The sequence below is a fragment of the Arachis stenosperma genome, chromosome 2, assembly GCF_014773155.1.
Source record: "Arachis stenosperma cultivar V10309 chromosome 2, arast.V10309.gnm1.PFL2, whole genome shotgun sequence".
Classification (NCBI taxonomy): Eukaryota; Viridiplantae; Streptophyta; class Magnoliopsida; order Fabales; family Fabaceae; genus Arachis; species Arachis stenosperma.
Genome location: NC_080378.1, coordinates 12063954 through 12078641, shown reverse-complemented (window position 1 = coordinate 12078641; position 14688 = coordinate 12063954). Strand labels below are relative to the sequence as shown.

Genomic DNA, 14688 nt, shown 5'->3' with positions numbered 1-14688 from the left:
TTTAACTCTATAATATCAGTCAATCTTCCATAATAATTGATATTTTTCGACTTGGGAACATTGTCACTTGCACTTGCATAACTAATCACCTTTGAGACAACCATGACACCAGAATTTTGTGTTGCCTTGGACTCTTCATGCTTCTTTGTTCGAAATCGATACCCATTGTTTAAATCAAAACTTTTGAATCGTCTTGCAATGTATCTTGGACCTCGTGAAAGGGTTCTTATATCACTTTGGGTACTAAATGTGATATCCAACTTGTTAATCTAACCAAAAAATAATGTAAAGCTATAAATTTTTGACCAAAAAATAATAATTAAATCCTTTACTTACTTCATTCTTGAACCATTCATGAAATGAATTAAAATACAAGCGATCAAAGTTGATGTGGAGAAAGGCGACGCTTGCGATGTATTCTCTTGATCTCACTAATATGTTTACTGTACATGTGACCCATATATATGTCAGTAATAATATTATATATGATAAACAATAAAGAGAGCTAGATAATCACTCACTTTCTATAATCTTTAACCACTTTAGAAGCACAATTGAAGAGCACATATCGATGGGTTTGCAACTATATTTTATCATCCATTAGAAATGCTTCTTCTTTGCCAAAGGATTTTCCAATAGAAGAAAAAAGGCATCCTTTTTGATCAGCCTCGTGCTCAATTTTCATTTTATTTTTTGTTGACCAATAAAATCTTGAATCTCCACTTTTCGTATATAGTGAGCAAAATACCAAACACTCATTTGAAATATATCCCTCTGCTATAGAACCTTCTGGATATGCTTGATTTCGAACATATGATTTTAAAGTGCATAAATACCTATAACATAAGTTAATATTATTCTACTATATATGAAAATAGACTGAACCTGCAATTTAAATCTAATATATATAATTATCTGCACCTTTCTATTGGATACATCCAGCGATATTGGACTAGACCTGCAATTTTAGCTTCAGTTGCTAAATGAATAACCAAATGGACCATAATTGTGAAAAATGATGGGAGGAAGAGCTTCTCCATGTCACAGAATATTAAGGCAATCTTCTCCTTAAGTAGTGTTAATTTTTTCACTTCAAGATATTTATCGCATATCCCTCGAAAGAATGTGCACAATTCGATCAAAACAGAGCTCATCTTTTTATCTACTATTTCTCGTAAAGCAAGTGAAAGAAGTTCTTGCATTATAACATGGCAATCATGAGATTTTAGCTCTGATATCTTCTGTTTTCGAATGCAACGAGAGACATTAGATGCATAGTTATGTGGAAGCTTAACATTTTCTAGTACTTCATAAAACAACTTCTTTTCAGTAGAAGACATTGAGGCCGTAAGCTAGGTCTTATATTCATCTCTTTCAAGTCCAACCGAGCCTTCAAGTTATCTTTCGACTTTTTTTCCAAACCTAACAATGTATATATCAAGTTATCACACACATTTTTTTCTATGTGCATCACGTCAAGGTTATGTCGCATCAAATTTGTTTCCCAATAAGGGAGATTGAAAAAAATGCTCCTCTTTCTCCATATATGATTCAAAACTGATGACCCTAATATTGGATCAGGCACAACTCTTGATTCTTTAGTCCCATCGAAAGACTTTGTATCATTTCGAAATTTATGATTAGACTTCAAGAAGCATCGATGACCCATGACAAAACCAAGTGTCATATGATGGCATAATACCATTAACCACAAGGTGATCATAGGCCATTGTCCGATCCACTAAATAGTGTAACACACATTTCTTACAGGGACAAGCAATTGATTTTCCATTACTATGATGAAAGGAATGATCTAAAAACTTTTTTAATCCCTTTAGATACTCTTCACTAATTCTATCACATCGCATCCATCTTCTATTTCTAGAATTGTCTATGATCCTTCTATAGGTATTTTATATCCTAATTAAAATGAATAAATTAAAAATATATAAGCATCAAACATCAAAGGCTAAGAAATAAGGTAACTAATCTCTAACAAAGGTAAATAGAAAAGTTAATTAATTATCATTGACCTTAAAATTGACAAAAATCTGAATTCAGACTGCTTAACTTTGACATAAGCTGTAGGTACAATAGCTGGTTTTTCTTTTTATTTAAGCTGAAAATTTTTTCCTCTTTTATACCTTTCACCACATTGTTCTAAAACAATGCAATACAATAATGTTGTAAGATTTTTTCTAGTGTTAACATTTTGAAAATACAGGACCGGGTGCCAGAATGCATATAATTTGCGATGTGTTCTCTTGATCAAAATCCGGTTTGCTGCATGAAAATAGGATTCAGTAGGAGAAGTCATGAATTGGCTAAGCTATAGCGTAGCGTATGTAATGTTACATTGGGTAGTAGTAAGGTAGAGGAGGCGGCCAACTAGACGACAATAAATTAAGGGATCAGAAAGCAAAGGGCTATTGTCCTGATACAATTTTGTAGAAATGTCTATGAAATCCAACAAACCAAAATCTTTTAATAAATCAACACAGCACTTTTTTTAGATAAATAAATTTCTTGAGTAGAATAAGCCATTTCAATATTCAAAAAATATTTAAGAATATCCAAATCTTTAATTTTAAAATGCTGATTTAAAATAGATTTAATGGCAGCTTTCTCAAAAATAGAGTTGTCCGTGAGAACGATATCATTAACATACAACAATAAGATAAAAATTTCAGCACCAATAAATTTGACAAAAAGATTATAATCAGAGAGAGTGCTGGTATTCACAAGAAAGTAAAAATTTGGATAATTTTTCATACCACATACAACTTGATTGTTGTAACATATAGTAATTTCAACTGTTTACAACATTGATTGTATTACTAGATCTAGGAAACAAGGTCATATATACATTTTCAGATAAATTTTTGTATAAAAAAGTATTGTTAACATCTAATTGATAAATTAGCTACCTCTTTATTGAAACTAACTTTATTATTGAAAAAAAATCTCTAAAATATCTATCCTTTCTATTTGAGTGAATTATTTTATTACAAGACGAATCTTATAGCATTCCACATAACTATCAAATGATGCTTGATCTGATATACCTATCTATAACCAATGGATTTTACATTAAGAAAACAATCTATAATAGACCAAGTTTGGTTTAAATTCAGAACAATTTCAAATTTTATAGCATAACGCCAATAAGAATATTTATTAGTGTCCTGAAAAAATTTTGGCTCAATTTTAGAATGCTTGAATTAAAAAAAAATAAGATAGGAAGAATAGGATTACTATCCCAATGAGGATTTCTAGAATAGTATCCAACCGAAGGAGTAGTGTAATCATTCTTTTCAATTTTATTCGATGTTAATGGAATAGTCCATTGGAGGTTATTGTTTGTTGAACCTTTTAAATCATCAACCTCTGCAATATATTTTGGAAATTGTTTTAGGGAATAAAAGACAAATTTGTCATGAACTCATGATCAATATACAATCTTTAAAATTTTAAATTAAACATAAAAAACTTTAAAATATCAAGAAAGTCTATGATGGAGAATTCTTTTTGTCCAATGAAATTTTTTTTTTTAAACCAATCTTACTTTATGTGCAATAAAATTCAATTACTACTTAGTTATCTATATAAAATATATTAAAAATGTGTAAATCATCACATGTAAAAATATATAAATATATATTGATTGATTTAATGGTTAATTCTTTTGCGTACGTATAATATCTTTTATTATTAATCAAATATCGTATTGGTTAGATGTGAAATTAAAATGTTTTAAATTATCAAGTATAAAAAGTATTAATTTTATGTATGATTAATTGTATGATAAAATCAACTTCATGTATGGATTCTTTAACTTAAAAACAATTTTAAGATAATGTGTCCAGTTTAGTTTGTTATCCAGTATGAAAATTTCGTTCATAGTATTATTATTTGTTTAGCTACTCTTTTAAATAAATTGTTAGTTCTTGTTAGATTAATGGGTTTTTTTTCCAAATAAAATTAAGATATTACTCTCAAAAGCATTAACTAATCTCTTTTCATTTATGATATAAGCATATTTTAACTAATCTAAAATAACGTAAAAAGATTATTTTATTTCATCTAATTTATTTTGAATTGAACTTTTAAACTTAGACCTCTAATTTTACCATTTAATCCGATTCTCAAAACCTTAAAAATAAGAATGGTGACCATTGTTCAATGTGGCATTTAACCCTCATCATCAGTTGATTAAGGGTTCCAATAAGCTTACCACTATATCACAACTAAATGGATTTAGTCCTTGTTTAATTTTATGTGATTTTAATCCAAAAATAAAAAGTAAGTACTTAATTAATTCTAAGTTAATCTGTATATAAGACGAAAACATTTCATTTTTAAAATAGTTTTATAGGATTCCAAAACTTATTTAACCATTTACTGAATATATTATAATTCAAAGTAAATAGCTTCTACTTATTATAATCAAATTATTTAAAATAACATCTTTTAACAAAATTTTATTCTAAAATAAATTAAACCATTAACAATGCAACAAACATTTTACGTTACGCCATCATTAACAAAAATGAAAGATTGAAATTTTGTACCATTTGAGTGAAAGAAACAAAGAGAAGACTCACCATTAGAAAGTTCACGAGCTAAGACACTAAAAGAGATGAAGAATGCAAAAAGAAGACTTTGAAGATAAAATTTTGATGTAATTATTTCAAACAGATTAAGGGTTTATTTGGATTAGCTTATAGAAAAAGATCATTTTTTGAGTTATCTTTTTTTTAAAAGATCTTATAAAAAAGTAAAAGTAATTTTATATTTAGTTATCTCATGCAAAAAATTTTTTTTATTTATTAATTATGTTTGGGTATAGTAATATAAAAATACTTTTTTGTTTATTTATTATATGAAAAACATCCTTTTTTTAAGAAAAAAAATATCTTTTAAAAAATATATAAATTATAACTTCTCAAAAAAGATGTTTTTTTATTTTTCTAGTATTTTTACTTTTACTATTAAAAATTTGCCAAACACGCTAAAAAATAAAAAAAATCTTTTTTATCAAAATAATAGTACACATACAAGCACTAAAAAAATAAGACCTTTTTATTTGAAAATTTAGTAATTTAGGTATTGACAAAAGTATTTGAAAAATCAAAATGATAAAAACCAAATATAAGCGTTATACTGAGGGAATGAATACTCAAGTGTGAGAAGAATTACATTACAAGCTACCACTTTGTTCTCATTTCCAAATCCCATTGTACACCCTCTTCCATAACTCAACTCAAAAGTATCCCTAGGCTATATATCTTGCATCACTCTTTCTCGACCCACATGAGCCATTCATCTTATTTCTAACCAAGGAAAGCTCAATCATCAAGATAACCAAGCTTATCACATATCCTAGCATAACATAGTTCACATTTGTTAATCACTTTTCCATATCCAAACATAGTTCAAATCACAATTGTTAACCCCATCAAGATTTCCACATGAACCAGCAGAATCAACACAAAGGACCATCTCTTCCTCAACCCAAGTTTGAAGAGGTGCAACATGAACATTTCAGATGGAAATTTTCTTACAGGGGTGTAATATAACAAGTTATGCCATTTCAACTTCAGATCAATTCAGTCATTCAAAATTCAATACCAATTAGGTTCCTTAATTACTGCCATGTAGAATTCTTATCTTCTGTGCATAGCTTTAGTAATAAATTTCTGTGGTAGCTTATTTTTTCATTCATACACTCTACAATAGGGAATGTTTAAGAGGTGAGGATTTCTAAGTTAGTTTGGGTAGCCATTAAGTTTATTCTATCAGTGCACTGTCTTTCAGATGAGTCTACATTCATAGAAATCTCCATCCTCAAATTGCCCCTATCGTTGGGATAAGAACCTAGCTCAAGAACTGAACAAAAATTAGGAAAGAACCTTCTCTATATGAATGATTCATAAAACCAGTAACAATCTAAGCGGTTCCACAACAAATGGCAAGTGGACATCAGACTACCTTAACAAATATATCTTGATGCGCCAATCCTTTATTTCGAAGTCGCATTCAGGAGGGGCAAAATATACATTGGAACATTATTTCTAAAGAGAAAGGCCCTAAGGCAGTGTTTGGTTTCAAAGACACAGACACAAAGACATAGACACGTTAGAACATGTCCTATGTTTGTTTGTTGAGACACAAATCTTTAATGGACACGTTAGTACACAAGCATACACAAAATACATGTATTCAGTATACTCCCAAAATATTGAGACACAGAGACACAAACAATTAGACACACTTATTTACTCTTTTACCCCTTATTAATTTCTTAACCTTAATTCTTTTTTCTCTCTCCCCTTCTCCATCCACCGTGATTGTTCTCCTTCCTCCCTCCTCCCTCCTTCTGCCATTGCATCCCGTGGTCCAGATTCGTCGTCAGTACTGCATCTCCTCGTCCAGATCTACCGCCGCTGCATCTCTCCCTTCGTCCAGATCCGCATGCTGCCGCCACTGCGTCTCCCACTTCGTCTAGATCCGAACGCTGCTGCTGTATCTCCTCCTTCGTCCAAATCTGCCGCCGCCGCTATGTCTCCTTCTTTGTCCAGATTTGCCGCTGTCGGCTCTCCTCCCTCTTCATGATATCCACGGCCGCCTCTCCCTCTTCCTCTTTGAGTTTGCCATTGCCACCTCTTCCTCTATCTTGATTCTTCTCTTTTTCAGAATTTGCTCCAGTTACCTTTTTCCTCCACAGAAAAATAAAAATTTTTGTTGATTTTTTTTAAAATTTTTGCTGATTGATTTGTGGTGAATCGTGTGTGATGATGAATCTGTAATGGTAGAAATGGTGGATGATAGTAGTAGCAATGGTAGCTAATATTTTTCTTTATAAGGATAATATAGACTTTTTCTAATTTTATTGTGTCTTGTTCAATGTTTACCAAACACAGTACATAGACACTAATAATTTGTGTCCATGTCTTTAATGTCTATGTCTGTGTCTGTCTCAAGGGATACATAAACCAAACGCTGCCTAAGTGAACATGTCCTACTAGAACTTGGCATGTCTACGATTTAGAAATATAAAAATAGCAAAGCTGGCTGCACCACAGGAAGCATAATCAAATTTTGATTTAGGGTCTCTTTCTACTCCTTATATCTACCTGTAAAGTACTTCACCCTCATAACATTTCAGATGCTTTTAGAGGAAAAAACCACTACCCTGATGGTAATGCTGGGAAGAGAATGATCCAAAATTACTTTATTTAACTTAACATTTATAATTTCATGCATGTAACATCCATAATTACAGACTTATTACCTCTAATATTACTCAATTATTTCAATGGTAATTAAGAAATGCAAGATAAAGTAAGCAGTAGTTAAGAAATGCAAAATAAGGTAACTTTCAGTTGTTTTGAACTGATTTTCTATTATCTCCCAAATACTTTTGGTACATCAGATGGCTAATTCAATAGGGTTACAAAACCAGGCAACCATATTTTCGGATGCAAAGTTGCACACAAATAACACGGCGACACAGCACATGGCAACAAGTAAACAATAGAAACTGGACCAACAATACATATATAATACCGTTATTCCAATGTTAGAACAGAAGAGAAAATGACATGGTTGATTGATTGATTCCCTTGATCATTGTGCACAGCTGAGCTGCCATAATTGTTAATTAACCACTAACTAATTCTGTTTTGGCTACTAACTAATGGATCCTTTTCAGTTCAGTTTTGATTAAATAACAGCTTGCTCCGTACCAGGAGTTATGCTGTGCTTGCTTTGCTACTCAAATCCAAGCTTACCACCTCAAATGCCAGGTCAAAATTTTTCATTTCATGAACTATCATCACAATCATAAAACAACATGTAAAAAAATAAAAATATTAAAAAAAACACATAGCAGCCCTGCATAGTGCCAGAATCACTTTTCAAATTATCAGTCAATAATTTTATTAAGCACAACAATAATTCATCAACAAAATTCACTATCCTACCTGGCAGCTCTACCATCCCTCATGTTGCTCCAAGGGAACTTAGCAGCACCATCACGATCCTCATCACGGTGCCTACGGCTTGAACCACGAACCCTACGGGCCATCCCGCGGTCCCAAAAGAGCGTGTGACCACGATACCCACGGGGTGCCGCCTCAGACGATCCGGCCCGGTCACCTTCAAGCCAATGTCTCTTCCTCTCTTCCTCTTCTTCGTCCTCAACGACGCTCGACACGTTCTTCTTGTTCATCCGCTTCCTGGCATCTTCAACCATTTTGAGCGGGAAAAGATTCATGTCAATTGAAAGAGGGGTCTTGAGAGTGACGTAAGCCTTCTTGTAATCGGGTTTTGCGAAGAGGAGGCCACCACGCTTCTTCTTCTTCCCTTCCATGTTTAGGGTTTGAACCCTCTCGACTTCGAAGCCGTAGAGGGACTCGAGTACGCGCTTGATCTCGATCTTGGTGGCGGATGGGATTGTCTTGAGTGCGATTTCTTGGATGTTGGTGAAGCTCGTTGGCAGTAGCAGCTTTATTGGAAGGTTTGCAAACTGCACCACCCTTCTAGCCAACCTGCTTCCCATGGTGAAAGGGTTTTTCTTCTTCTTCTCGATTTGATTCTCTGTATCTGTTGTCTGAGACAGTGTTCCCCTTTTTCTGTTGCTTAAACCCTAGCAAGCTCTGTTGTATATATAATTTCAAATATTTAAATTCAATAATTTCTAAACTAATAAAATTCAAAATTTCACAATTTCACATAATAAATTATCCATAATTTAATATTAAAAGTCCACAATCAAACCAGCCTTTTCGTCTTGTGATGTAGCTACAAGGAACTCAATCCTTTGGAAGATTGTGTGAAATTAATAATCTTCTTTCTTTACAAAACTGGACAAAAGGGGTTATCTCAGATCTCATATTTGCTGTCCAGAGACATTTTTTTAATAAAAAAGAACAAAACACAAAAACATCTTTAACAACCCCACAACAATAATATTATTAGAGCTTATGATATTTCATGGTGTGCTTCTCATCACATATAGAATATGCCACTACTCACTCTTTTTGTGTCCTTAGTGACAGAAAAATGCATCAACATGTTCACACTTCACACCTCACACACAAACATGTATTATTGTATTACATATAAGTAGTATTAAGTAGTTTAGGAACAAATCTACTGCATAATTCATCTTCAATTTTTCTCTCTTGTTATAAGAAAGGTCCTTAATAACTATGAATTCAAAACCAGAAAAACACAGCAATTTGGGTGTTTTGACCAGAAAGTCAAGACAACACAACACAGTTTCTTCTACCTGTATGCATTCATTGGAGCAAAAAAACAAACAGAATGAAAGCAACACAAAAGGTTTAGTTTCAGATAAATCAAAGCCACCTTTCTTTTTCTTATCTTTTCTCAGAAAGATCTGAAACGGAACAGAAATCACCTGATGAGTTTGTTCCCAATTTCCAAAATTTAATGGGAAGAAAGAAAAATAAAAAATTGATGTGCCTGAATAATTACAAATCACCTGACCAAAGACAAATTCCAATCAAAACAGAGGGGGGGGGGGGAAGAAAAAAAAATGATAAATCAACCATCTCCAGTCAAATTCTAACAAGAACTGTGATATGATAATGATGAAAAAAATGGCAACCATTTAATTGAATTTGAAGCTACCTGATCAGTCAAAAACAAATAATCAAACTTGAAATTAAAAATAAATAATAAAAAAACCTTCGTGAGCTCGGAGGAATGGGAAGTGACGGCGATGGAGGAAGAGAAGTGAGCTCGGAGCCTATGACAAAGAGCGAGAGAGAGGTCGGACAGAGAGCAGACCTTCGTGACGGCGATAGAGAGACGTCGAAGGAACGACGACACGAGCAACCCTTCGCGACGGCGAGGCCACGGCAAGGAGAAGAGAGCCGAGGGAGAGAGAGAGAGAGAGAGAGAGAGAGGGGGTTGGGGGTGGGGTGTGAGACTGAGTGACTCTGTTTCGGGGGTGGCTGCGAGAGAGAGGTAGGGTTTTCCTTTTTTTCTATAAAAACATTAAAACGGCGCCGTTTTGTTTAATGGCCGAACTGAAAATCTTAAATCGACCAGTTCTCGGACCAAATTTTTGCGCTGCACATTACCCGAACCGTCCAGATTTTCGATTAATCCGGTCGAACTGACAAGTTCGGTTTGATTTTGAGAATATTGTTAAAAAAATTAAGATTCTAAAAATTAGATTAGTCATCGAACTGTTTTAATTAATGATTCACTATTGATCCAATCAGTTTAATCGTAGTTTAACTGGTAACAATTTTATAATAAAATAATAAATAATATTAAATGATATATAAATAAACACACAAAAATATAATTATGACCTAATATAAATTTTAAAATAACATTTAAATTTAAAGTACAATATATCTAATTTCACGGTAACGAAACTTGTAACTAAGTCCTGGAAAGCATTTTTTGAAAGTGAAAATTTAAGTGCAGTTGACTTCACGTGTTAATATCTGAGAGCCGTTAGATGATTTAACTGATTTGACTAAATTTTTTTCTAACCGCTCTTAAATATCAACTTCACATGAAGTCAACTTCACCTGAATTTTCATCTTTTTTAAATTGTAATCGAAACCAATAGATTACTACCCAAACCATTCAATTGCAAAAAGCCAAAAACTAATTCCTATAAGAATTAAGAAACCTGTAATTCGATTTCAAATATTTGTTAACGGAAACATCTTGATAGTAAAATCGATAAACAAACACCAAAGTGACATTCATTTTTGTTTTTAATAATGATCAATTACAAAACTATTTTTATGATTTTGCAAATGAATTGCCACATATAAATACTGAAATCAAAATAACAAATTGTAATTAAAATGGAGATACGGATAGTAGTAAAAAACTAGAAATACAAATGTTTCTCCTACACAAATCATGGTATAACTTAATTCCAGCAAATTCACTAAACCAACATCAATTCAACAAGCCAGTATCAATTTATCATCAAACAGTATTAATTTATCATCAAACAGTAAATCAATAACAGAATTAATTAACCAAGACTCCAAACACATATATCATCAAAAAAATAACTCACGAACATACACAAAATTAACTAATTATTTTTAACTAAATTCTTCTGAACACATTAAAAATTAAATTAACCAAATCACATTTTTTATGAATAATATATTAAAAACAAAAGCAAGAAAAATTAACCAACCTTCGATGGTATTCAAACGAGTAGAGTATGAAAGAGAGGGACCAAGAATGTGACGCGGAAAAGCTGGCAGCAGCGACGAGCATACGACAGACGACCAAGCTAGACCTGGTGACGCAATGGATGACGAAGCTGGACCAGGCGAAGAAGCTTGCGACGCGCGAAGAAAAGAAGCTGGACCAGGCGAAGAACGACGTGATGACAGCAGTGAGAAGAACAATGGCAACAATGGAGGCTAGGGTTTATCACCTTTTTTCTTTATCTCAGAGAGGAAAGCTTGTTCTGATTTCTGAAGGTGTCAAGGTGACTGAGTGCAACGGCTGGCGGCGCTGATTCTCATTCTATGCGGCGGTGGAGGAGACTTCTGTGACCTAGGGTTGTGTTTTAGGAAGGATCGAACTCTTGACCTTTCGGATCTAGAACTCTAATACCATGTCATGATACCACTCATCCCAAAAGCTTCAGCTGATGAAAAAAGGTAACACTAATGGTTATATCTCTAATACTCCCTAAACTTCCATTGTACACATTGTACAAATATTTCATTGGCTCCTCATACTTTTTCTAAAAAATAACTCCACCTCAACTTTTGGGTCATAAACAATAAATAGGAATTTAAAGCATCTCTCTCTTCTCTATTAGGAGGAACTAACTTTAGTTACTATTGTGATTCCACTTAATTAATTAATTAAAATACTTAAAATTAATGTAATTAATTTTTTTCAATAATATAATTTAAATTTATAAATTTAAAAATAATTTACTATTAAAAGATATTAATATTAAATAAATTCATATATAACAATAATACACAATATATAATTCACGATTACACTAATTTGTAAAATTACTTAATACAAAGAAAAACATAATTAAACTCTATAGTTGACGACAAGCATTGTGAAATTGTCATGTGTTCAATCAAGTCCTTTTTCAATAGTCTATGCTGCTGCCTATTTTGAAGTTGGGCATTTCTTTGGAGAAATTGATGGTATGGTGCAAAATATTCTTCTCCCAGCTGAGATTGTGATAAGCCATTTTTGACATCATCATACTCTAAGCCTTGAGCAAAATTTCCTGCATAAGTGTCTCTTTCATCCTCAACAATCATATTATGCAATATAATACAAGCTCTCATTATGTTGGCAAGTTTCTTCTTTTTCCAAAAGCGAGCTGGACTACGTATAATTGCAAAGCATGCTTGTAATACTCCGAATGCTCGCTACACATCTTTTGTTTGCCCTTCTTGGTATTGTGCAAATAACTTGCGTTTCTATCCTTGTGGCTTTGAGATTGATTTGACAAATGTGACCCATTCAGGATAAATACCATTTGCTAAATAGTATCTCATAGTATAATTATTACCATTAATAGTATAATTTACCTCCGGAGCACGGTCATTTAGAATATCATCGAACACTGGAGAACGATCTAACACGTTGATATCGTTATTTGAACCAGAAACTCCAAAGAACGCATGCCATATCCAAAGGTCTGAAGATGCTACAACATCAAGTACTATGGTTGCAACCCCACGATAACCACTCATGTACATACCTTTCCACGCCTTTGGACAATTTTTCTATTGCCAATGCATGCAGTCAATGCTACCCAACATGCCAGGAAAGCCACGACCCTCTGCCATTTGTAGCAGACGTCGTACGTCATTTGGATTTAGTTTTGGCAAGTATTCATCCTCAAACACTGAAATGACACCTTCAACAAATTTTTCCAAGCAATCAATTGTAGTGCTCTCGCCTATGCGCACATAATCATCAACAACATCAGCTGCTACGCCATATGCTAACATCCGTATCGCAACGGTACATTTTTTGAGTAGTGACAATCCTCTTCTTCCAGTTGCATCAAACCCTCTGTTGAAAATACGGATAGACGTTTGAGAGAGCATCTACTATTCGAAGGAACACATGTCTTCTCATTCGAAATCTCTGTCAGAAAATGTCAGTATTATACACCGATTCATCTGCAAAGTAATCTTGGAAGAGGTGATCATGTCCTGCTTCTCGATCTCTGTTGATCCATCTACGAAGAGTTGGGATAGAGCTTCTATCGATATCTTCTTCTTCTGAATCTTCGAGTAAACACTCATCGATCCAATTATCTATGAGTGTGTTATCTTGTCATCTTCTTTTGCCATACAAAGCCTCATTAAACATATCATCAAAATTTCTAGCCATATCTAGAAATGTAATTTTTAGTTCTTTTTCGAAGTGAGAAACAAGAGTTGAAGTAGAGTTGCAGAGTCATTGATAGTTGATATTTATAAGTGTGTCTGCAATAAGTACCTACTCCTCAACGGCTAGTTTTACAACGGCTACTAAACAGTTAGTTTTGCAATGGTTAGTTTTGCAACGGCTAGTTTTGTAACGGCTCGTTTTACAATGGCTACTTAACGGCTAGTTTTGCAACGGTTAGTTTTGCAACTTTTGTAATGACTAATTTTGCAACGGTCACTTTCATGAACAATAACGGCACAATAATATAGACTAATTTAAAAAATTACATCATAAATAAATAAAATAAACTACATCATATACCAGTAATACGGAATAAAAATAAGAACATACTACATAACTCTACGAATACAAGGAACCATTAAGTAAACCACTTGGCGATTATTTTCTCACATGTAATTTCATGAAGAGCTCGTCGTTTTTCACTCATTGTAGACGTGTCAGCATTAAGTATTTGCATATTCATTTCCCTTTCCCTTTCCCTTTCCTTGGCCATCTTTTCCATTTCCCTTTCTTTTGCATTTATCTCCATTTCTTTAATATACCTCTGATTTGTAATTCTTGTTCTTTCATTGCCGCTTGAATTTGTAACTCATTCTCTTTGATTGCCATAATCTTTGCTCTATGTTCACTCTCCTCTTTTCTTTCTTTTTCTCTATCTATTAGTTCCTTTTCTCTAACATTCTTAATATCTTCCATGAGAGATAATTTTTTAACAACCGATGGTTTCTTTTCGCTAAAATCTTTAGACATTTGTGCTTTTTCCTTACCTTTTCGCTTACTCTTCTTTGATCCTTGTGGGCGAACGGGAGAGTCCACATCGAGTTCGTCAGCCAATGGTGTTTCTGGGTTTGATGAGGATGAGTATACTCCAGTTGCACTAACCTTGGTTCTCTTTGAGCCGTCACTCTGTGTAGATAGTTGGCTTTCCATTTTTACTCCAACCTAAGCATGTTCCAATGCCTCTCAAAAGTGAATTTTTGACCATAATTTGTGGAATAAAGTTTATAGGCCAACTTCTTTATATCATTAGCGTTCGAACCACTCCTTATGTTTCGACTAGCTTGATCAATTGTAGCAACCAGCAAATTGTGCAACAGCCTTGTTGATCTTATACCATTGTTTCTTATATCCAACTACCCCCCTTGTCATGTCGGACCAAAATTCTACACAGTAGCTATGAATTTGACTCCAAAATATTTTCTCTTTTTGATTGGTACCAACTAT

General features: G+C 33.2%; 1 protein-coding gene and 1 pseudogene across 2 annotated transcripts; both read right to left on the bottom strand.

The window, feature by feature from the left end:
• Positions 1–5193: 5193 nt before the first annotated feature.
• On the bottom strand, positions 5194–10000 carry LOC130957346 (uncharacterized). Of its 2 annotated transcripts, none has more exons than XM_057884217.1 (3): positions 9718–10000; positions 7986–8660; positions 5194–6712 (listed from the first exon to the last, which is right to left on the bottom strand). In XM_057884217.1, the coding sequence occupies exons 2-3, from the start codon at positions 8561–8563 to the stop codon at positions 6709–6711; spliced, it is 582 nt and encodes a 193-aa protein (XP_057740200.1). In that variant the 5' UTR covers positions 8564–8660; positions 9718–10000; the 3' UTR covers positions 5194–6708. The 2 variants fall into 2 exon arrangements, with proteins under 2 accessions (XP_057740200.1, XP_057740195.1); XM_057884212.1 differs by lacking the exon at positions 5194–6712 and adding an exon at positions 7325–7831.
• Positions 10001–10672: 672 nt separating this feature from the next.
• On the bottom strand, positions 10673–14394 carry LOC130962565 (uncharacterized; annotated as a pseudogene).
• Between the last annotated feature and the right edge of the window lie 294 nt (positions 14395–14688).

Excerpts from the sequence above, each read along its gene's own strand:
- LOC130957346 (XM_057884212.1), bottom strand. The coding sequence starts at position 8,563 with ATGGGAAGCAGGTTGGCTAGAAGGGTGGTGCAGTTTGCAAACCTTCCA.